This window comes from Salminus brasiliensis, chromosome 1, assembly GCF_030463535.1.
Source record: "Salminus brasiliensis chromosome 1, fSalBra1.hap2, whole genome shotgun sequence".
Classification (NCBI taxonomy): domain Eukaryota; kingdom Metazoa; phylum Chordata; class Actinopteri; order Characiformes; family Bryconidae; genus Salminus; species Salminus brasiliensis.
Window position 1 is genome coordinate 83,876,826 of NC_132878.1, and position 26,145 is coordinate 83,902,970.

The following is a 26,145-nucleotide window of genomic DNA, read 5'->3' on the forward strand; positions in this document are numbered from 1 at the left end:
TGCCAATTCATCTCTCAACTGGGTTATCAATGTGCACCCTTTACTGAGGTGGGCTGAGGAATCTCCTCCAGCTTTGGGTTCGGTTGGATTTGTTTGGGTTTGATTCTTTAGTTCTCACTGGAGTTAATGGAAGCATTAGCATCACGCAAATCTCCAGTGCTGGGGTAGTTACTCAAAAGAAATAAACCAATAATACTAAGCAATGGGATTACTTTAGTTATTACTTCTCAAAGCACTTAAAAAGTACTTTATTTCCAACTTGGAAAGTACAATGAAACATGCAATAGTCCTTTTTAGTAAATAGCTAAAAAGAAATAGCTAATCACAAAAATAAAATACCATTTAAAGGGCTGGTCACTATCCCTAAACTTTCTATTAACTGTTTAAAAACAGCTGAACGTCCCAATACATCTCCATGTAAAGCTTACAGGGCCGTCCCTGAATGGAAATCTAATCAGGCCTGTTTAGGTGAGGTTGGGATTCATGCTTTTCTAGATCAGTTTAATATCAGCATGATTGGGAGCCCAGACATATCCCTTGCTAAGTTTGCCAGACATATCCCTAGCTAAGTTTGCAGCGTTCCTTCCAATTCCGAAACTCTGTAAAAGTTTTGACTCATTATAATTATGCCCCCCCAAAATTTACATGCATCCAGCCCACTGGTCAAAGCCTTTCAATAAGTAAAGCTGCTATGCAGTAATGATGCAAGAGATGCAAGATTCCCTCGGGGGAATACAGTGTTGTTGATACTTGTTGTAACACTGGAGAGCAGCACATCACCACCAGACTCTCTGCTAGTTATGGGACCATGGGTTGCTAAGCGAACGAGGTCTTGTGACCGGGACAGTGCCCAGAAAAGGTGACCTAAAAAGTGCTAGCCGATTGGCTTTTACGATCTAATCTCTTCATTATTTGCTCCCTCAATACAAACTGGCCTGCCTCAGTGGACTACGAAACCGGAGCTAAACACACATCAGAAGGGAAAGCACGGGTTTGTGGTTTTACTAGTAAGACTCGACTCCAGAAAGCTAAATCTGGGGAAGCGAGCTGGTGATAGGCTAAAAGCTAACCCAGCTGTAAGCTCTACAGCACATCACACCATGAGGACACTAAGGTCCTAGTTCTTGTTTCAGTGCCAAAAACAGAGCTATTTGATGCTGTGCTTGACTGTGCTAAATGGTTTCCGTTACCCGTCGCAGTGTTGTAAAGCATCTCAAGCCCTCTGTAAAAAAAAAAATTATCATTTTTTTTAAATCTAAGGTAAAATAACAGGATTGTAAATAGGTGTGTGAAAAACTGCATCTGAGAATTTTTCACTCGAGCCAAAGTCACATACTTACCATTTATTTACCATTTGTACTATTTATATCACATGCTATACTATTTGTGCTATTACTTTGCACTATGTTACCACCTACCCTTTAAATCACACAAATCATCAGCATCTAAAACCACACTTGCCATTAAACTGTGCTGAGTTATTAAGTCATCCTAAGCAGGCTTGCTTCTGTGGTTTCTCTGCTGGCAACTACAACTACTTGTAGCTAGATTAGATGGACAGATAGCTCCGGTGCAAACTTCAGACGTTGAACTCTTCAGATGCTGAACGATGTCTTAGCCAATCGAGTACATTTTGGGATGAGAGGAAGCGTGTGTACATTTGTATATTATCCAAGACTGTCCATGGTGTTTCCTTTCAAGCCATCCCTTTCCTGATGTGGGATGAGGAATCCCCCCCAGCTTTGGGTCTGATCCACTGCCTTAACCAGCATTGAGCCAGAGCCTGCACTGCTGGAGTGGAAGCATCAGGAAATGGAGATCCAGACCAAAGCAAAGGAGCACAGGAAACAGGATCAGCAGGAAAGTACGAGGGGGGGAAAGTGAGCAGAGTCCTGAGAGCAGCCGTTTCCTTTACCGGCAGCGAAGGACCTGTAAATTACTAAGAACTCCATTCCTCCTAACACAGGGACAGACGCCAGCATTGTTAATGGACCTGGCATTCAATCAGCAGTGGGTTGGTTAAGGTTAACCCTTACACTCTAAGCAAATTGGGTTTTTCAACTGGTAACTGGTTCAAGTTGTAAACCGATCAGACATAACATTAGCACCAACTGCCTCATATTGAGTAGGTCCCCCTTGTGCCACCACAATAGATCTGACCGTTTGAGGACACGGACTCCACAAGACCGCTGCACCAATTTTGGTTGGTACTGACCACTGCGCACGAGAAAAACCCCACAAGACCTGCCAGAAGTTCGGGAGATCCTCTGACCTCCAGTCGTCTAACCATCACACTTTGGCCTTTGTCAAACTTGGTCAGTTCCTTATGCTTGCCCATCTTTTCCTGCTTTTAATACATTACCATCAAGAGCTAACGATTCACTTGCTGCCTAATATATCCACCTGCTGGCAGATGCCACTGTAGATGAAGATAATCAGTCAGTGGTACTAATGTCATGGCTTATTGCTGTATGTATCTGCTGAAATCAAAATAAATGGGATAAACGCCACACTCAAACTTGTCAATACACCATGAAACTTGAATGTAATATTAATATCTTGTAATAATCCAACTACTGTATTAATGACGTCTAAGGTTGAGGTCAAACCTTGAATCCTGAAGTTCATAAAGAACCTTGAAAGGCTTGCTTTTACTGTCCAGCCTAGGCTACCGTAGACCAAAGGACAGTTTCAGAAAGCAACTCTGGTTGCTATGTACTGCTAACCAGAGGGATCAAATCCGTAACCTAGTTAATCAACAGAGTAGCCTGTCCATGAAGTCCCCAGTCTAAACACCACTTCCTCATCGACAAAAGCCCATTCTAGGAATTCTAATTCTGCGAAAGTGAGAGTGGGCTCAGAGCACTCCTAAGCAGGTTGATAAAGGGGGCTGGCGGCGTTCGTGATGCTGGTGCAAGGGCAAGGGCGGACCGCATGACACTGCTGCGATGTGATCCATGGCCCTTTACATAATAAGGATGCGCTCGTGTTCTGTCTTTTCCTTTGTTGCTGCTACCGCTGTCTCTCTCTCCCTTCCCTCTGTGCATACACAAGATGAGCCAAAACATTAAGATCACCTCCCTAACATGCTGTTGGTTCTCCACATGTTCCAAAACACCTCACTCTACAAGACCTCTGAAGGTGCTCTGTGGTATCTGGCACCAGGATGTTAGCGGCAGAGCACTGTATGTTGCCTGGAGGAGCCGCTGTGGATCGGACATGTTGTGCCAGATTGGTTGGCACTTATTGGAACAGGCAACCTTCTTCCATTGCCCCTAAGTCTAGTTCTGCCGCATGTGTCCCTGTTGTAGGCACTTTTGTCGGCGGACCGGGGTTAGCATGTGACTTGTGTCACAGCAGCCCTTCCCTTCGGTTGGTTTGGAGCGAGACGGGATAGCCTTTGTTGTAATCGTGCATCAACGAGCCTGGGGCATCCAGCACCCTGTCACTGGTTTGTGATTGGTTCTTGCTCGGACCACTGTCAGTAGGTACCCAGTCGTCTGGCCATAACAATGCAGCCCTTGTCAAAGTCGCTCAGGTCTTCACCACTGTCCATTTCTCCCGCATCCAACCCTTCGACTACACCAACCAACTCTTTAGCTACCGTCTTAACATACATCCGTGATGTGTCAATGTGATGAGATAATCAGTGTTATCCACTTCACCTTTCTGTGATTTTAATGTTATGGCTGATCGGTGTATATGTGCTTGTGCAAAAGAAAAAGAGATCTGGAGAGATAGGGAAAGATAGAGCGAGAGGCACAGAAAGAAAGAGAGAGAGTGAGAGCGAGAGAGAGAGAGAGATGGGGAGAAACTCCTGAGGGCTCAGGCTCAGCGAGGCTCGTGATACAGTGTGAATGAAAGCAGTGTGCGTTTTACTGCCTTCAACACACAGAGGAGAGAGAAAGAGCAGGACAAAGAAGGAGAGTGAACGAGAGAGAGAAAGAAAAAAAGAGAAAAAAAAACAGGGAGAGCGAGAGACACACTTGGATATGGCCTGTTGGATATGGGCTGCTTACCAAGAATGGCTACAAGCTGAGATAAACGCAGCACAGTCATGGATTTCCGTATACTGATGTACACAACAATTACATTTCTTTAAATTCAAATCATAATAAAAGACCTAAGGTCTCTACTGAACTTTTAGAAATTCATATTAAATCACACCCTGCTTTCGCTATCACTGGTAATAACAGCAACTTCCATTTTGTAGCTGCGCTCTTCAACTATTAGACCAGATGAGTGCAACAAGCCTCTGTGAACGAGACTTCAGTTCTGAACACAAGTCATGAGAATGGAGCTTGCATGGAGCACCAGCCAGCCAGAAATGTAATCAACACTCCTTTACAAGATTAATAGTCTTGTTAACATTCTTGTTTTGGCCATCTAAGTAGTTCTAATGTATTCCAAAGAAATAAAAATTTGAAATTGAAACAATTAGTGCTTATCCAGGCATATTTTTATTAGGGATGCAACAAAGATTCAGACACCGAAATTATTCGTCCAAAAATGACAAAAAAAAAACAACCACTTTTGGTCTTCACATAATTTATACCGGACCTTGACGTTTTATATTACTAACAGTGACGTTTTTAATGACTAGCATGGAGTGAGGCAATCATTGGCTGTGTGCATTAAGAATAGCGTAAGAGACATAAGAACAGCCATTTCCAGAGATTTATTATTTGCATTGTTTGTTAATTGCAGCCATTTCTTTTATGTCACATTGGGCTTTGTTGGTATGTCTGCTGGTTGGTATGACCAAAATACATGTAGGCGATTTCGTTTATGCAATGGTTGCTGAAAAAAGTGGCAAAATTAATAAAAACCTGTAAAAATATTTGGCCTTCAGCCATATGTTCCATTTTGTTCGGTTTCGGTTCAAGCCAAAAATTTCAATTTTAGTGCTTCCTTACTTTTAATGGATCAGGTATGAAACATTTTAAGCCACATCCAGTTTCGATCCTTTGTTTTTACCACTGTGCTTCAACAGAGCATCCTCCAGCGTCCTCTGGGCATCAAGGCGTCAATGACAGGCATTATTCCCAGCCTGCAGTGGTGAGGAACGTTCACAGAAAGTAACAACACAGTTTAGTAACTGCAGTGTGGAACTTCTTACTCTGGAACATGAAAACTTCACTTACTACCTGTGGTTCTGGTGTTTTTGCCCATGCCACCCAAACAACCCAGTTTTACTGTCCTCATGTAATGACAATCGACATTCTATTCTATCCTACTCTACTGTATCATGCCCTACCCATGAGGGCATGATTCTCCCACCATGCCGTTTACTCTTCAGTTATTGCTGGTTAGAAACACTAAAGTATTGCTTGCTTTTCTAGTGCATTCAACACCAAGACACATTACAGAAAACCAAATCACAGCCCATTCATGACACTACAAAAAAGTTGTCATATTAATAGTTAGCAAAACAATAAATACATCAATTCAGAGTGTGTACCACTATTCTCATATCATCATGGAGTTAATGGAGGTCATACTGTATTAATTATAATATAATATAATATATTAATTATAATATCTTATTAATTTATAAGATATTATATACCAAACAAAATAAATCAGTCCAGAAAGATAGATTATAAAACGTGTTTACTAAAAACACTAAAGTGCTTTTACTTCAGTATTAATTAGCAGCCCACCCTACCTAAATTATGTGGCCGTATTACATATATAGAAACACAAGATAGGATCAGTATAATACAAAACTCAGCATTAAGGAACTCAGATCAGATCAGTGGGCACAAAAAACTGGATTGGGACATCCCTGGTCTCGCTAAACTTAGCCAGTCACGCTCAGACCAAAGTTCTGCCCCAAGGGAATACCTGCAAGCATGTCTCCTTCATGCAAACCAAAAGCCTTCCACAACCAGCAGGCTGTATTGCACATGGCCTATCTCTCGACTCAACAGTTTAACAGTTTACTGTGTTCCTGAATTGACTTCAGCTTACATTTTATCTGCTCTCATTGTGTTCTGAACTAGTGTGAGAAGGGAAGAATAGAGAAATAGGGTTTGACACTATGCTGGACACCACAGCAGACACACAGAGACCAATGTATGTAGGGTAACAATGTAACAATGCATAGGAACGTCATCCTATCACAGCATTACAATGTGCATCGTAGTGCATCGTAGCGATGCACCGATCCGTCACTAGGTTCGGATATCGGTCCCCATACTAACAAAATGAGCTGGATCGGGTATCGGATAAGTAGACTGATCCATTCACGGGACCAGATTCTCGCACCAACGGTATTCTAAGCTTCATAACTCAGGATCAGAGTAACTTACAGATGTGATACAGCTCGTCCTCTCAGCGGGTAATCCAGCTCATCTTCTATATAAGGAAAACCGAGAAGGGAGGAGCTGCTAGCTTCTTTTTGGTCTTTGGTTTTTGATGCCTTAAGTGAGATATATGATTTATTAATTCAACAATAGTATCGGATTGGTATTGGATATCGGCCGATATGCAAGGTTCATGTATCAGTATCGGGAACAGAAAAGGATGGATGGGTGCATCCCTAGTGCATAGGCAAAGAAAGGTTTGCAGCTGGCTAAAAAAAAAAAACAGTTCTGGAGGAACGTTTTACAGTCAGATGAGACAAAGATGTTTGGAAGAGTAAGGGTGAGGCATTTAACCCCAAGAACACTGTGCAAACTGTTAAACATGGTGGTGGTAGCATCATGCTCTAGGGCTGTTTTGCTGCTAGTACTAGTACAGTGCACAAAATAGATCTAATAATGAAGATGGAGGACTCCCTCAGAACTGCATGGTATCAAATTGACCGCTATATCATATTGAATGGAACCTTTAACATAGGGCTGGAACTATATAACTAACAGCGGGGTCTACCAATTAAATTAATAGAAAACAGAATAATACAGTAATATATACAGTATGACACATGAATCTCTGTTTATTTTGAGAATGCAAGAAATATAACTATATTTATAAAACAATCGAATATATATATTTGAAATAGCACCAAGCCAACTAATCAATGCAGACTAATGGAGAATGTTCATTTTCATAAAGAACTGAGAGCATGTCGGGTCCACTGTGAGGCTCTAAACAGGCACATCAGAGCAGGACTCCGGGTGCTGGTGCTCTCTCTGCCCACTGCCCAGCCCTCAGCTAACATGTTGACCAACAAAAATCAATATGCCATTACATAATAGACCTAATTAATGGAGCCACAGCCACAGCTAAAAACATCTCACTTCCACTGCCCATGTTTTGCCACACGGTGTACAGTATCACCAGCCAAGCATACACACACACACACTCTCAGGACAGAGATGGCATTTGCTATAAAGTCATAACAACCAGAACTCTATTGACCCTAGGATGTCTGCTATTACAGTATTAAGGTAGTTAGGCCCAGTATCTGAACTACCCTTACATCAGCATTAAACTCATACAGTACTACATTAATAATAACAGTACACACAAACACATATGATCACATTTTCCATCAAGAGCGGAGAGTGCAATTAATAGTTCCATTTTATTCTTATTTTTGACGTAATTCGAATCTGGCAGTTGTTCTTTACATTATATCAAAATTGTGCAATAAAAATTTTCAATTTCTGAAATCTAACATTTAAAAAAAAAATTCCACTGAGAGTTAAGACATTTTTTTCCTTGTTGTTGTTTTGGAGATGCAAGGTTTTTGTATGATAGCAACTATATATAATAGATACTGTCCAAAAGGGGTATTTCTGACTGAAAGTAGTAGACTGGATTCTGTGTCATTGGTACACTGGTTTTTAATGGAAATAAATAAATAAACAAAATCTGTGTCTTTACCCTCTAGAACCTGCTACTTATTAATGCTGTTTAACTGAATGAATGAAATGTTTAATAAAAAATCATGTCAGTTCCTTTTATTTTTTTACTTTTATTTAGTTATGCTGTATAAGGTTATTTATCTTCTGTATTTCCGGTCGCACTTTCAGTGTTTTTGTTGTAATTTCAATCATGTTTCCGCAAAACAAGACAAGGAAAAAACACTAATTAAAGAGGAATTCTGTTTTTTTTTTTTTTACATTTATGAATAGTCAAATATTTAAGATTAGTAATGCACCACAATATCTGCACTGATAATTGTTTAGATTTGGACAGTATATAAAATTAATATTTAATTATGTATTTATTGAACTCCAGTTGAGCAGGACATTTAGTAATACTGAGTTACTGTGATACCTTTTTTTTATCATCATTATTATAATTAATTTTATTCCCAGTACAAATAGTGCCAAACTCTGAAAAATATTGGCTATGGGCATCAGTCCACAATTCCTGTATTGGTGCATCCTCAGTTTTCTAGACTCTACAAAGTCATTCAGAGTGGTGTAATGTGGAATGCAACACCATAGACAAAAACTTACTGACTCAGTGGTGATAGGACGTCTGAAATGTTTAATGCCTCTAAAAGCTACCTCTCAGAAGACATTATTTCACGGTTTGGCCTAATTTTTAACTTATCGTGTTTCAAAATGGACCGCTACTATATCATTATCCACATTGTATATAAAACTTAATAATTATAATTGTATATAATTATGTTTTTTATTGTTTAAAATGGCTATATTTGCATTGTAGACATGGCATAACCTGGTTACTGTGACCATTCCTGTAATGAAATATCCATATAATTTCATTTCACAACACAAAATGATTTACATCTCAACAACTTAATTATGCAGAAATGTTGCCAAATATGTGGAAGTTCCTTTTAAAATGACAATAAAACTATTTTTTTTATTTACTAATATTTACTGAAAGTTTAAGTTTTAGAATCTGCTTTTTTGACCATCTCCTGACCCCACTCCAAAATACTGTATGTGAAGGGTGTTTAAAAGTAGGGTTTGTGGCAGGAAACCAATCAATGTAATGTAAAGAACTGAACTCCCAATTGAACTACCAACTTTCTCATAAGAAGAGTGGTCAAATATCCAACCAGACTTCTGCCAGACGCTTGTTGACTGCTACCAAAAGCAAGCAGTCAAGGTGCAACTTGCTAAGGGTTATTTGATGAACTATTAGATATGTATATGTTGTATGTATACCACACATGTACAACTGTATGTAACTTTTGGGTCAACATATTAGCTCATAATAAAACTTACTAGTATTTACTGCAACCTCACAGAAACTGCAATAGTGGCAAAATGGCCCAAAAAAGGCTAAAGTGTTGATTTAACATCAAATGATAAATAACCTGCCTGACTCCAAATGTTGAGTTTATAGAACCTCTGCTAGTAACTTTAATAGTAAATTTCCTGCCATCTTCAGCACAACTCACAGCTAGAAAGACAAGAAAACCATTCAATTCTGGATGAAAGAAAAAGCAAGAAACAAGAGAGTAGAAAGACAGTAGGATAGGCTGGCCTACATGTGTGTATGAGCAAGTGAGAGAGACCTTTTTATAACGGCTTTTGACATTCGGATGAGCCATATAAAACCCATGACATCCCCACTTCTTTCTAAGACTCAATTGAAAGGGTTTTTAATTAGATAACAGCACCACACACACACACCCACACCCACATATAGACACACACACACACACACAATGACTCTCCCCCCTCATCCAGAACATCTACCCTGAAGCAGCCGTTACCAAATACAAACTATTTTAGCTCCAAAAGGAGCAACTGTTTGGAAATCTTTCGTAACATCCCATAAGCAACAGCTCGAGCCTTGTCTCTCTGTATCTGCCCTATCGAACCTTAACTGGATCAAACCATCAAACGACAAAATGGGTGACATTCACTCAAACATCCAAATGCCAAATTACTACAAGTTGCATAAGTTTGGCTGGGCGAGTGCTCAAACACACGAGCTGCTGCACGTCATGTACAGAGACATCGAATTAAGACATTAAGACAGCGAGGAGGTCTCGCACGGAGTGACGTTCAGATTTGGTGACTGCTTCACTGATGGGATGTGGCCGAATAAAAGCCAAAGCAAGAAAATGGAAGCTCTTATGTTATATCTATTAGAGCCCAGTCCATATGAAGATTTCGGCAATGATGGCAAAACTGATTTTAAGGAGCAACGATATCAGCTGATTTAATTTCACACAGTTAAAAATAAAACACATTTCAGTAGTTTCAGTTCAACGGTGATGATTTTCCAGCAGATTATTCACTGAGGATAACTGTGGGTTGTTAAATATGACTGCTAGTTCTCCTGTCGCCTTTCTCAAACTCGAATAAACAGCAGAACCTCTGAGATCCAGTCATAATTCATTTTTACACAACCTATTTTTATACCCTAGACGAAAATGAGCTCTGTTCTGATTGGCTGCTCTGTACTGTGCCCAGGTCTGGCCTAAAACACCTCTCATAACTTAAATATATATAGAAAATTCTGGTTTCTATTATATTTTATTATATAAGCATTTCAATCATATTTGATTATCATTCTTAATGACCCCGTAGTTGAACTTTAGAATTTTTTGCGCATTTGCTAGAACAGCGATGTAATACAGACAATAATATAGTTGATATCCTGCAGATTTATTAATACTGAAGCACCTCATTTTGATTTCACTGATTTTGAGAAAGATATTCAATATTCATCTTCATATTCAACTTCGAGAAGTTTAGCTCCACCCTGTCATGCTTAAGCTATAAGGAGTGTTTCAGCCTGGGCTGTTTTGCCAAAAAAGGAGTAGGCTGCACTAAATCTAGTTAATCAGACCTATTTGTGCTGTATCTAATAAAATGGTCACTATACTGTAAAATAGAAAGAGGTATAGTTATGTAATTCACAATGACCATAAAATATAATTTTGCCCATCTCTAGGAACAACATAGAACAGTCAATCAGATCAGAGCTCATTTACATACAGGGTCAGCCATCTGTAAAAGTTACATTATTTGCTCAGTAAAACACATTTCTTATATTCTGATATTAGAATAAACACAAATAATGTTAAAACAGTAGCGGCTTTACGTTACCATGCTCATTAAAACACTCCCAAAGCTCTCCTCATGGGAGTCTAGTATTATTAACTGTATACCTTTCATTCAACACCTGGTTCAGCAAATCAGAGCTTTATTTAATGGTGTTAAATCAGGTGAGCTGGTGATGGAATTGACACACTGGCTGGGGGAGAAACCTGGAACCAAGTTTTGTTCTTCAAACCAGCTCAGATATCAACTACTTTCTTCAAAATGAGAAACGTTTGCTACTGTGTACTGTATTTATGTTTAGCTGCATCTGTTCTAACATGATATTATTGAGCTTTTACAAGTAAAAACACTCCCCTCGCCAAGATAAATGGTTTTAAATAATGTGCTTATGTGCCTGTAACCTTTGCACTGCACTGTATATCGGACTTAAAGGCACAGGGTCAATAAATAATCCAGTCCTGGTGGAAAAAAGAAAAGCGGTTTCTCAGAGACTATTTTTGTTTTCAGTTCTCATCAAGATAGAGACTTTTTTGCATTATAACATGTTAATAATCATGCAAAATGTTACAACTGAACCAATTCACCCTTTGTTTTGCTACAACAGGACTTGAGGCAGCGGTGAATATTAGCTTACTGGTCTCTATTACCAGTGTTTCACAATAGAGGTTGGTTGGATTGTTGTTACGATACAAAACCTGGTACTAAATTTTGTACTTCAGCATTAATAAATCCACCGAAATTTCACACAGAACTTCCACAGAAAGTCGGGCCCTAAATGAAACCACAGCAAATCTTATCATTCAAACTCTTATTTATTTATCTCCAACTTTTTGAGACAGACAGTGAGAGAAGGCCAAATTTCGATTAACTAAAGGGTAATTGGGCTTCATAATCAGAAGTGTTGAGACAGGGGTTCATATGGAAACTTTGAAGAGTACCGAAGCCTCAGTAAGTGAGGTCATGTATTTGATTATGCAGATAGCCAGTTAGATATACAGGGTATGTGTGCTCTGTCTACCCCTGTAACTGTAAACAAAACATCCAAGGCTGCTGGTGGCATTGACAGAGTTGTAATTGGTCTCACCACAATTAGCAGCGCAAAGCCAAAGAGATAGCTTTAGCTTTAGCTCGACATCCGGCCCCAGCCAGCAGAAGCTAAATCCATGCATGTATGCGTTAACATGACAGGAACAAGAGGCCCTGTATGACCTGATGATTGGTAGAAGATAGAAGGATTAGGAGAAGATAACAACAGCAGCAAGAGACCTCAACATTGCTCAACTAGACATTCAAACCTCTCCGAAAAAGGGTTCGATGAAACGACTGAAATCAAGCTGTGTGACACAAACAAGAGCAGGAGGCCCTGTATGACCTGACCACTGCTAGAAGATAGAGAGATTGGGAGAAGATATCTAGTTGCTCAACTAGACATTTAAACCTCTCTTAACAGTTAACTATTTTAAGCATAGAGGCCCAAGTGTAGAGAGGTAAAAAAACGTGGAACCCAATCCTCAACCGCACTCATAAATCACAATCGTTAGGATTTATTCATGACCTGACTATGCCTACGGGCGCAGCGTTGTCAGCTCTTGTGAGCTTGCCGAGTTACACTTGATGGGACAATGGAAATAATTTGTAAGCCACCAGTTACAAGCTGCAGCTCTCCCATTAGGTCAAACCAAGCTGTCAAAGTATACACACATCTATACATACTGTATCACATCTGGTCAACAGTACAAAAACAAAAAGTCCAGCTGAATCCATACTGTGCTCTCTAAGCACAACTGCAAAATGATTTTTGTTCCATTTAGCAGTCTGAACAGAAAGTGAACTGTCACCGTGTGCAATTTTCTGCTCTACAGCACCTGCAGTTAGAAATTACAGTAAGAACTCCATCCGTTTCAACCACACAGGCCACAAGCCGGGCAAAGAAATGCTGACTGCTATCAGCCATAGAGATCAGAGATGCCTTACCTCCGTGTAGTCGAAGTCCGAAAGCGGGGCTATACTCTTTATGTAGTCGACTCGGAACTGGTTCGCCGGGTTGCCGAGCGGCACTGGGGGTATTAAGGTGCTCATGGCCGATACTATCGTCTAGAAAGCGGATGAAACAAAAAAAAACACAGTGCTAAGCAGGATAAAAGTGGGATAAATCACAGGCTAAGCCACACTAATCATCCAAATGGGATTGCTGGATACAACAGCATCGTGGGGTGCAACTATATAAACATTAGCTTTTTAATTTGACAAGTTTCAATGTTAGAAGACAACTTACCACGATGGCGTCCTTCACATTTTTTCGGATATCCAAGATTTTCTGCTTTTTTTCTCTGAGTATAAGAGGGGAAACGAAGTGAATGAATGAACAAATTACAGAGAAATACGATCATTTATGAATGGCTGAGCCATATAATACAAGTAACAAGTGTTGTAAAGTAGGCCTGAGAGAAGAGAACATGTGATCTAATCAAACTGCATGTAGGCCTATGAGTACTCTACCGAGCATCTGAATGAGGTCAGTCTGTATCTCTTAGGCCGACAATAACCCAACTAGACATTATAACAGTTGAAGTGTCAAAGTTACACAGGCTCACTGGCCTTACTGTGTGAATATGACCATTAACACAAAAATAAGACTTTAAATAGACGTTGTATTTAAGGAAGTGTAGAGACACTGCAAAAAATCTACCCACAAAGCTGAACATGGCTAGCTGAAACAATTACAAAAGGCTGTCGACTGTGAAAACTAGCTGTGCTCAAACCAAGCTGGGTGATACTGAACACTGAGTCAGTTGAAACAACTAGGATACGGTACACACAAGACTAGATATGTGTGGCTCTGAACACAGTCAGCTGAAATAACTGTTAACGCTAATCTATCTGTGTGGCACTGAACGCTATTGTCCGCATACAGCAGTGTGGTACCGAACAAAGCGACTGCAAACTGCAACTGTAAAAGGCTGTATTGTTATTCACAAACCTAGTGGTGTGATACTGAACACAGTTTGCTGAAAAAACTGCAAAAGGTTGTGTACAGAACTCTAACTGTAAGATACTGCTAGATAACAGCTAGCTGAATGAGCTGAAATACGCTAGCTATATAGACAAACCAAGCTGTGTAATACTCAATACAATAATCTAAAAGAACTGCGAAAAGCTATGTCTAAACCTAGCTGAGCGATCCTAGATACTGAACACAGCTAACTGAAAGTCCCGCAAAAGGCTATGTACACAGAGCAAACTCGGTGGTACATAACACACAGCTGAAACAACTGTAGAAGGCTGTACAGGTTTTCACCAACTTTGATGTGTGTGACTGAACACAGCTAACTAAAATAACCAGAAAAAGCTATATATCCAAAACTTAACACAGTCAGCTGAAACAACTGCGTGAGGCTTTGTACACAAACCAAGCTCCATAGTACTCAACACAGTTGAAACATCTGCAGAAGCCCATATAGTCACTCACAAACCTATCTGAATAAAACTAATACTTAACTTCAAAAGACCATATAAACAAACCTAGCTGTGTTATACAGAACACAGTTAGCTAAAACAACTTCATAAGGCTACATACACAAGCCAGGCTCTGTGGTGCTCAATACAGCTATATAAAAAGGAGTATAGTTATTTATAAACCTAGCTTATAGGAACTGAACACAGTTTCCCGAAAAAACCTGCAAAAGCACAAATGTACTCATGTATCTTGAACACAGTTAAGCTGTGCAAAAGGCCAAAAACACAAATATAACTGTGAGATGCTGAGCACAGTTACCACCTGAAATAACTAAAACAGGTCATATTCACAAGGTATATAATTATTGCAGCATAATTATTAACAAGATAAGCTTTGTGGTACTTAACACTGCTGGGTTAAATGTCTGCAAATCTAGCTGTGTTCTGTGGTACTCAACACAGTTTAAACAACAGAAAATGCTATATAGTTCCACGCATCTAGTACTAAAACCATAGTTAGCTTAAACAACTGAAAATGGCAACATACACCAACCTAGCTGTGTTATACTGAACACAGTGACCTTAAACAACAACAAAAGGTCATGTATTATAATTTAACTGTGTTATACTGAACGCTGTTCACTGAAAGAACTGGAAAAGGTAATACATCCAATTAGTCAAAGATCGAGCTCTGTGGTACTCAAAACAGTTGAACCAACTCCAAATACTGTGATTATTGACAAATCTAGATCTAGACAGTGATCTGAAACAACAAAAAAAAAGGTCATCTATGCAAACCTAGCTGTGTTATCCTGAACGCAGCTACCTAAAACAACTACAAAATGCTATACATCCAAACATAGCTGTGTTATACTTAACACAACTATCTGATAAAACTGCATAAGGCTATACCCAAACCTAGCTGTGAGATACTGATCATAGTTAGCCAAAAGACTGAGCTTTGTGGTAACCAACACAGCTGAACCAACTGCAAAGATTGTGATCTAGCTGAACACAGTTATCCAAAACAATGACAAAAGGTCATATATCCAAACCTAGCTGTTATACAGAACACATATATCTGATAGAACTGCAATACCCTAACCTAGCTGTGAGATACTGATGATACTGATAAAAAACTGAGCTTTAAACAACCACAAAGGGTTGTAAAGTTAGTCACACACCTAGCTGTGTTATCCTGAACACAGTTATCCGAAACAACAACAAAATATCATGTATGCAGACCTAGCTGTGTTATACTGATCATAGTTAGCCAAAAGACTGAGCTCAACACAGCTGAACCAAGTGCAAAGATTGTGGTTATTGACAAATCTAGATGTGTTCTCCTGAACAGTTATCTGAAACAACAAAATGTCATGTATGCAAACCTAGCTGTGTTATACTGAACACAGATGTCTGATAGAACTGCATAAGGCTATACCCAAAACTAACTGTGTTATCCTGAACACAGCTATCCAAAACCACAACAAAATGTCATGTATGCAAACCTAGCTGTGTTATCCTGAACATAGTTATCCGATATAACTGCATAAGGCTATACCCAAACATAGCTGTGTTATCCTGAACACAGCTATCCAAAACCACAACAAAATGGCATGTATCCAAAACTAGATATTATCCTGAACACAGACATCTGATAGAACTGTATAAGGCTATACACAAACCTGTGTTATACTGAACACAGTTACCTAAAACCACAACAAAAGGTCATGTATGCAAACCTAGCTGTGTTATACTGAACACAGTTACCTAAAACCACAACAAAAGGTCATGTATGCAAACCTAGCTGTGTTATACTGAACACAGTTACCCATAACCACAAAAAAAGGTCATGTATGCAAACCTAGCTGTGTTATCCTGAACACAGTTATCTGATAGAACTGCATAAGGCTATACCCAAACCTAGCTGTGAGATACTGCTCATAGTTAGCCAAAAGACAGAGCTCTTTGGTACTCAACACAATTAAAATAACCGCAAAAGGCTGTGCCGTTAGTCACAAACCTAGCTGTGTTCCCCTGAACACAGCAATCTGACAGAACTGCATAAAGCTATACTCAAACCTAACTGTGTTATCCTGAATACAGTTATCCAAAACCACAACGAAAGGTCATGTATCCAAACCTAGCTATGTTATGCTGAACACAGCTATCTGATAGAACTGCATAAGGCTATACCCCAAACTAGCTGTGTTATCCTGAACACAGTTATCTGATAGAACTGCATAAAGCTGTAACCCAAACTAGCTGTGTTATCCTGAACACAGCTATCTGATAGAACTGCATAAGGCTATACCCAAACCTAGTTGTGTTATCCTGAACACAGTTACCCAAAACTACAACAAAATGACATGTATGCAAACCTAGCTGTGTTATCCTGAACACAGTTATCTGACAGAACTGCATAAGGCTATACCCCAAACTAGCTGTGTTATCCTGAACACAGCAATCTGACAGAACTGCATAAGGCTGTAACCCAAACCTAGCTGTGTTATCCTGAAGACAGCTATCTGATAGAACTGCATAAGGCTATACCCAAACCTAGCTGTGTTATCCTGAACACAGCAATCTGACAGAACTGCATAAGGCTATACTCTAAACTAGCTGTGTTATCCTGAACACAGCAATCTGACAGAACTGCATAAGGCTATACCCTAAACTAGCTGTGTTATCCTGAACACAGCTATCTGATAGAACTACATAAGGCTATACCCTAAACTAGCTGTGTTATCCTGAACACAGCAATCTGACAGAACTGCATAAGGCTATACCCCAAACTAGCTGTGTTATCCTGAACACAGTTATCTGACAGAACTGCATAAGGCTATACCCCAAACTAGCTGTGTTATCCTGAACACAGCTATCTGACAGAACTGCATGCGGCTATACCCTAAACTAGCTGTGTTATCCTGAACACAGCAATCTGACAGAACTGCATAAGGCTATACCCCAAACTAGCTGTGTTATCCTGAACACAGCTATCTGACAGAACTGCATAAGGCTATACCCCAAACTAGCTGTGTTATCCTGAACACAGTTATCTGACAGAACTGCATAAGGCTATACCCCAAACTAGCTGTGTTATCCTGAACACAGCTATCTGACAGAACTGCATAAGGCTGTAACCCAAACCTAGCTGTGTTATCCTGAACACAGTTATCTGACAGAACTGCATAAGGCTATACCCCAAACTAGCTGTGTTATCCTGAACACAGCAATCTGACAGAACTGCATAAGGCTATACCCCAAACTAGCTGTGTTATCCTGAACACAGCTATCTGACAGAACTGCATAAGGCTGTAACCCAAACCTAGCTGTGTTATCCTGAACACAGCTATCTGATAGAACTGCACCAGGCTATACTCAAACCTAGCTGTGCTAATACTGAACACAGTCACGTTGGACGAAACAACTGCAAACGCCTGTGTATACAGACCTAGCTGTGTGATACGTTAGTGAAGACAGTTAGCTGAAACAACCGCAGAAGGCTGTGTACACAAACCTAGCTATGAGATACTGAACACAGCTAGCTGCGACAACTGTAAACGGCTGTGTTTCACATGCCACTAGCCAGTACACCAGCCATTTCTCCACACAGCAGAACAGCTTCATTACCTGAATGACCAAATAGACAGACGGACAGATAGACAGATAGACATACAGACAGACAGACAGACAGACAGACAGCAGCTGCAGCAGGAATCTCTGAATCTAGCTAGTACCTACATATCTACCCCTATCTTACAACATGACGGCTGTATCTCGCTGACAGCTATTAGAAATCAGCTGGACAGAGCAGGCTTGTCGCCATGCTGGCCTCAACCGTGGGCCCTGTACGCGGCACAAATACGAGACGAGGCGACGAACCACGATCTCGGCCAGCTCAAAACAGGCAAACCAAGGAGCGGGATATGAATATTTTACACCAAAATGGTGTGGAAACGAGCGAGGACTCACTCTGCGTTAAAGCCATTGACGTGCAAGATCCTCATCTGCTTGACAATGGTGCTCTTTCCGGATTCTCCAGCCCCTTCACATGAAAACAAATACACACACAGAGAGAGAGAGGGGAGAAAAACAGCGTTAGAGAAATGTAGGACGGCTCAGCATTTTCAAAACGAGCCAGAAAAACACCGTGTCGATCGCCGTCCCATCCGTCCACCGGCCATCCATATCCTGACCTGTCAAAGGCGTGATGTGGACGAGAGGCGAGCTGGAGAAAAACACGCCCGGGCTGGATGTGGCTCTAATCCGCCAGAGCGTCCATCTCTGTCGGGCTTACCTAACAGCAGCAGCCGGTGCGTGGCTTTGTACGCCTGCCTCTCCTTCTGGAGCTGCTTCTCTATCTTTTTGTTCGCCTCTCGCTGAGCCTTCTCGTCGATGCGCTGGTCTTCGGTCTTGCTGTTGCCCAAACAGCCCATTTTCCGCCCTGCTCGTCTTCTCTTCTCGCAAACACGGATCGAAAACAGGCAGCGGGAATTCTTCAAACTGTAAACAGGGGAAGTCTGGCGCAAAAAACGGCAGCGAAAAAACAATCCGTGCGCCACTTATCCGTCGCCACGAGAGAGGAAAAAAGGGCTTCGCTTTAACCCCTTCGCCAACCGGAGCCGAGGAGAGAGTGTGTCAGTGAACCCCTGCGAGTGTGTGCATCATCATCACACACACACACACACACAGTGAGAGAGAGAGAGAGAGAGAGAGAGGAGCACAGACTGCAGGCAGTAGGAAGTGGAGCAGGGCTGGCAGTGCAGTGGATCGGGCCGTTACGGCTCGGCGGTGGCTCCTCTTCCCCCCTCGCTGTTCGCTCTCCGTCTATGTGTATGTATGTGTGTGTGTATGCGTATGCGTATGCGTGTGTGTGTGCGTGTGTGTGTGTAATGCTGTGGGTGGATGGGTGGCTTTAACTCAGCACTGCTCACAGTGGTTAGAGGAAGTAGCCGCACTGCCCGCGCCTCCGTGTCCGCCACAGGCCGCCCAGCTCAGCCACGAGCGCTGCGACAGGTGAACTAACCGTGTACGTTAGCGTGTGTGTGTGTGTGTGTGTGTGTGTGTGTGTTTACGCAGATGTGTTCACATAGCACTGACCACCATGGAGCTGGAGGGTTGACAATTATTTTCTTTCTTAAAATCGTATGACCTTGATGATGCTCCTGAAACTGCCCAACATACAGACAGCAGCCTTAAAGTCGAGTCAACAAATAAATAAACAACAAATAAATAAATACATATTTACATATGAATAATATACACTTGAATATTAAACAATGTAATTCTTATTTTATAAACAATGTATTCTTATTTTTATTCTTAATATTATTACTATTATTATTATTATTATTTACAACACACACACAATATATATATATAAAAAAAAAAATATATATATATATATATATATATATATATATATATATATATGTGTGTGTGTGTGTGTGTGTGTGTGTGTAGTATATATTGGGGCAGACTGGAGTCCAGGGGGTAATATTACCTTGTATCCAAAACATCCCAAGTAGGCTATGGACCCACTGCAACCCTGACCAGGAAGCAGAAGGTAGTGGATAAGAAGATGGATGGATGAACGGTTTTATGCAAAAATGACATTTTTTAAATTTCCCAAGTGAAAGTGATTAATTGATTGGTTTACAATCATTTTATTAGTAGTAGTATTATTATATATAGTATATTGTTGTTGTTGTTGTTATTGTTATTATTATTGTTGTTCTTCTTCTTCTTCTTCTTGCTGCTCCAGCAGAGCTTTTTATGTAGTAGTAGTAATAATAATAATAATAATAATAATACATTAGTAAATAATAATAATGCTTGAGCCAATGGTAAAGTATTGTATTATTATATTAAGTTATTAATATATTCAATACTATCATATTACACTATTATGAGTGTGTAATGGAAATGTGGAACTGGAATTTAGGAGTTTTAAGTGCATGAACACCCCATAGTTTGGGAAAACAGCTCGCCCCATGGCTCTCAGTCCCACCCTTGCGCACACGTGACTTTAAAGTAGTGGTTAAAGCAGTGCTGGGCCTATTGGATCATCCAGACCGGGATTGAGTCTGAATCTTAAATAACTATTAATTGTCCTAAAGACCTATAGATAGCTTCAAACAACAATGAACAGTGATCGTCAGTCCGTTTCAACAAAACACTGCCAATTTTCGATCTGAACAACAAGATGTGGCGCTGTAGTTTCAGTAATGTCAGTAATGGAACAGTAAGGAAGTAAGGAAAGAGCCTACATATTGTGAATATTGCCAAATGCAAATGCATCTCAGTAGGCCTGGAGCACTGTACAGCTCTGCAGCACACCTTGTTTTTACAGTGTTTTCTAATGAAGCATGTTCTCAGCCACAGACGCGTGTGTCAGGTACGTAAACAAACAAACAACATGTCTGTTTACTCAAATGGAGCTCACTAGTGCTGGAACGCATTCTTAACCCTGTCCGCACCTTGCTGAAAAGAGAACAAGAAGATGTCTGTGGCGCGGACAGCAGGTCTGGCCAACTTTACCTCTAATAAAAAACGGACAGGTTGCAAATACGGCAGATGTTATGCAAATGTGGAGCTACTTTTGCATAGCTGTGCACACGGTGGAGTTGCTGTTCCAATGGAATGGATGAAACCTGTTGGATTTACCTGACCTGGCAGAGACCAGGCCTGTTTCTACTTGTTTTTTTTACGCCGTGGGTCAACCTTTGATCACCTTTGCAGGAAAACCACATCAGGTGTAACTGATCCTGTTGAAAGGTGGTCTTGACATGTCTAAAGGTGTAAAGCGAAACAACAGGGGTGGTAATAAAAGCAGGCTTGATAAGAAACATTAGCTGAGGAAAGTCATATTTTTAACTAGCGCAAGGTTAAAGGTCTTTAAAGGGACCATATATGATAAAGGTATTTTTTAAAGGACCCATATATGATTATAGATTTTGTTTATTATAGAATGTAAAGATTGATTAACTTTCACAACATACTCTACAGTTCATGCTGTTCATATACAGAAGTTTTACTTAAAAAAAAAAGGTTTAGGAGAACTTATTATTATTAATAGTAATTATTTGCATAAATATCTTATAAGGATTTTGATATGATGGAAGTCTACGTCACCTAGTTTTATATTTAGGCGACTTCTAACATATTAACCTTGTAGCTGGACTGCGAAACTAAAGGGTCAAACACGTCACATATATTTAGGGCAAGGGAAAGATTGCGTAAATTATTTTTTTCGGTACGCTATTCTTTAAAACAGGCAGTCAACACAGCTGGCTGGTTGACCAAACGACAACCAAACAGCCTCTTCGGTTTCCTTTCAAGTCTAGTGCCCTTAAAGTGCATTTCCCTTAGTCATATATTTAGATGTTGTAAATCAGTACTTATAGAAGTGCTTCAGTGAATTCAGTGTTAGCTTAATGGGCTTGATTTCAACGTTAGCTTCAAGTGATGTTTAGTCTACAGGTTTGTGCACATGGCCTTTGATGTGCCATGACAAGTTCTGGCAGAGGGGGGTTGTTTGGAAGCAGCATAACAAGCGAACTGAAGAATGCGGGATGGCCTGTGCGCCGCGATGGGCTACTGCAACTCTGGCCTGAAGTCCTGTGCCATCATGCTTAGCTGAGCTGAGTTAGCTGTTATTCGTCATGGCTGGAAGTGCCATTAGCTTGTCAAACACAAACAAGGCTCTTACAAATATGATCTGGATGTTTGGACTTTTAGATGGGTCTTATCTAACCATGATAGGGGCACGCAGAAAAGGACAGTGGTGTCGCACGAACAGTGGAAAGATTTTCCAGTGCGAAAAATGGAAATGAGATGCAAAGTTGATCTTAAAGGAGTTTAAGGCCATGGACTGGCTCCAGATCATGCAAATCACCACGGTATTGTGGCATGGAGACACACAAGGCAAACAAAAAAAAGGGATTCATTTGAAGGGAATGACTGGCTTGGCCTCATTGTGGAAGGAAATTTGGACAGGAAGCTTTGAGTTCCCCCTTGTGGCCAGTAACAGGCAGTGCAATCAGCTATTTGTTCAATGTCTTAAATGGTTTAAACCAGCAAAATGTGAATGTCTATCTACACTGTGTGTCCAAATGTTTGTGGACACCCCTTCTAATGAATGCATTGAGCTACTTTAAGTTGCACCCGTTGCTGACACAGGTGTGCAAATGCGCACACACAGCTGTAGAGAAGCACTGCCATTACAATAGGACTCTCTGGAGCAGCTAAACATGAACCTACTGGCACCATGCCTTAGGCCAGCCATCCCAGCATTGAGCTGTGGAGCCGGGAACTGTGTTCTCTTAAATGATGGTGCTAAATCCAATATCTTTGGGAAGAGGTGGAGTCCTCCTGACCTCATCAATGCACTTGTCGCTGAATGCAATCAAATCCTGGTTGAACAGCTGACACAATACTTTTGTCCATATAGTGTACCTGTAAAGTTTATAGACAAGTGTTTCTTCTGAAATCAAGGTTATCAATTTCCCTTTTAATCCATGCTGGGGGCTATCTATCTATCCATCCATCTATCAATCAATGTATCTATCTGCAGTGGTATGCAAACATTTAGACACCCATGGTACAAAAAAACAACAATGTACTGTACAACAAAATACAAACAGTATTTTGTATTTTGTAAAGTAAAAAAGGAAAGGAGTCACATGCAAAAGCTTGGCCAAACATCTCAAACCTTAACTAGCTTGTTAGGCTTGGTTCACGGTCATCACTAGGAATGGCTAGGTGATGCAAATTGCAGAGCTTTATAAATACTCAAATTTCTCAAACCCTGTCCCAACAATCAGCAGCCATGGGCTCCTCTTGACAGCTATCTAGTACTCTGACCGCAGGAAAATAACAGGATAAGAAAATAGCACAGGATTTTAGGAAGCTGTTTACTTGGTTCATATTGAAATGTACTGCTAGATAATAAGAGACTCTGGAGGCCAAGAACTTAAAAATCAAAATCAAAAGTATTTGACTGCAAAAGACCTACAGAAAGATTTAGCTGGACTTTGCAGTAAGGGTGCCCTGTTCTACTGTGCAGCGACACCTCAGAGTCATCGGAAGAAAACCTTTCCTGCGTCCTCACCATAAGTGGTGAGCCTCAGTTTCCAAAGGAACATCATCATATGTTTTGGAAACAGGTCCTGTGAACTGATGAAGTTAAAGTGGAATGTTCAGGCCGCAATCAGCAAAGGTATGATTGCATGGAAAGAACACCTCTGTAACAGAAAGAACTGTTAGGCAGGGAATGGACTGATCATGCTTTGGGCTGTGTTGCAGCCAGTGGCACTGGGAATATGTCACTGGTGGAGAAGAATGGCTTCAGTACCAGCAAATTCTGGAATCTATCGGTCTACCTACCTGTCTAACAATGAAGATAAATTAAAAAGCAATTGTATATTTTTGTATAATGTTTTTCTTGTGCTTTCCTTCCAATTACACATTAAATATAAATAAAATAAAGCTTTTAATGTCTTTTTAATATTCTTAAAATAAATAAAGTGTATCTATCTAGGCAGTATGGGCTACATTGCCCTGAAAACTGAGCTGACAGGAAGGAGTTTTGCACGGAAAACCCCTTTAATACAAACTCTTTCTAAGTGTTTGGTCAGTGTGAGCAGAATAGACAGATCTGAAAGTGACTGTGTTCCTGCAGGTTCTGCAGAATGAATGACTTAAACGCATGTTTCTGAGGTGAGTGTGTGTGCATGTGTGTGTGTTGGGCGAGGGGGGGGGGCTTGTTTTGGTTCTGGTGAATTTTTCTCTGCACATGCGAGGCGAGTGTCTGCAGGACGGTGATGATGACGAGAGACCAATTTAGAAAACAAGAGTGAGAGCCGGAGACCAAAAACAGGAAACAGGTGTGTAGAAGGCTTGAATCACATCTGAATGTACAGCATATGCCCTGCATCAGTTTCCTAAAAAAGATACTCAGACGTTCACCTTTCACCTCTATGAGCGCGACCTGTACTTGTCATATAAAAATCAGTTCACTGATAAGATCATTGTATTTTGGCAGAATAGAACTGACCTTGACTGTTGACTGAACGGGGATTTCATTGGTGGATGTTGTTCTATTGGACACGTGTGAATAATCTGAGATTTGTCATGTCAAATGGAGGTCAGAGTAACTGAGTGTAAACTTCAGTCTTCAGTTCTTACAGAAGTTTAGAACAGTGCAACTGAAAGAGGAAAATGCTTATATTTTATGGTATTGATTTATTGTAATTATATCATTTTAGATTCTAGCATAGATTCAAGATTATTTATTTATTTATCTATCTATCTATCTATCTATCTATCTATCTATCTATCTATCTATCTGTCTGTCTGTCTGTCTGTCTGTCTGTCTGATAGATAGATAGACAGACAGACAGACAGATAGATAGATAGATAGATAAATAGATAGATAGACAGACAGACAGATCAACTCCCTCATTAGAAGCCCTATCACATGTAATGCGTACCTGTTGATGCTCGTAGGAAAGCACCACTCACCCAGCTCAGATGATTCGGCTACCAGGTGCTACCAAAGGTTCTTTGAGCAATGTCATTAAAGAAGCATTTGTGGTACCATACGCATTGTAAAAGACAGGTGTGTGTGAAGAACCCATAAAAGGTTTAAAGCATAGGCATATATATATATATATATATATATATATATATATATATATATATATATATATATATATATATATATATATATATATAATTATTATTATTATTATTATTTAAAGCTCTTTAAAATCAAATCTCCTTCACAACAGTGCTTCTTTATGGACCCAAAAGTGGTTCCCTCATGGCACTGCTGTAGCACCTTTATTTCTAACAGTGTATAAACTGTTACTGCAGCAAGGAGAGTGAGTTCCATATTTCACACCACAATCATGACAGAGATCAACAATTTCAGATCTGTTTTGTTTAACTTTTGCCGTCCTTTAGAAGGTAATAGAAGCAGTTGTTGATTCGGTTGATGTGAGAAGACCACCCATAATAAGGCTAACATACATATGTATTCAAATAACTAATAACTTTAACAAATTCCAGTATAAGAAAAGTATAAAGAGTATAAAATATGAGTATAAATTCAACACAAAGCACTGACCCTCATCATCTAAATACTAACATCTTTGGAGAAGTGGAACCCCAAATAAAACTGCTTGACAGGAATGGCTTTCCCATTGCCGGCATTATTCTTAGAAATGCTTTTAAACACAGCTGCTCCCACATCCTGCTGGAGGCTTAATTTAGCTTCGTTCACCATTCTTTCTCATTGTTTGTCAACACGCTTGTTTTGACTCTGAGAATGAGCTCTTCACAGCCTCTTTTGTTGGGACGTTCCTGCTCTCCCTGAGCTCTCTGCAGCTAATGTGCTTACAGAAGCTGCAGAGGAGAGCAGGGTAAGCTGGCGGGATGGTTTGCAGTCTCATGCAGGATCACAAGAAATCTTTTTCTAAAGTTGATTTTAAATGCACTTGTGTTTTTTTTTGTTTTATCTGTTTTACCAAACAAATAAGCAAGTAAATATGTACACACACATATATAGTACATATAAACACATTGTATTTGTATTGTGTTTCCACACACTCAGGGCCTCCCTCAGACAGTCCACACTTTTACTCAGCACACAGGGATAGAGCAAAAATGGAATGAGACAGACAGACAGACTAGATAGATAGATAGACAGATAGATAGATATACAGGGATAGAT

At 40.1% G+C, this 26,145-nt stretch overlaps 1 protein-coding gene across 1 annotated transcript in view; it reads right to left on the reverse strand.

Annotated features, from left to right (window-relative positions):
• The window catches only part of gnal (guanine nucleotide binding protein (G protein), alpha activating activity polypeptide, olfactory type), a 63,842-nt gene extending 44,524 nt beyond the window's left edge, over positions 1 to 19,318 (reverse strand). The window contains exons 1-4 of the mRNA XM_072691288.1: positions 18,706 to 19,318; positions 18,381 to 18,453; positions 13,225 to 13,279; positions 12,924 to 13,043 (exon numbers count right to left, since the gene is read on the reverse strand). Coding sequence (XP_072547389.1) covers positions 12,924 to 13,043; positions 13,225 to 13,279; positions 18,381 to 18,453; positions 18,706 to 18,844 — 387 coding nt within the window. The 5' untranslated portion in view covers positions 18,845 to 19,318. The remainder of the gene's footprint in view (positions 1 to 12,923; positions 13,044 to 13,224; positions 13,280 to 18,380; positions 18,454 to 18,705) is intronic.
• Between the last annotated feature and the right edge of the window lie 6,827 nt (positions 19,319 to 26,145).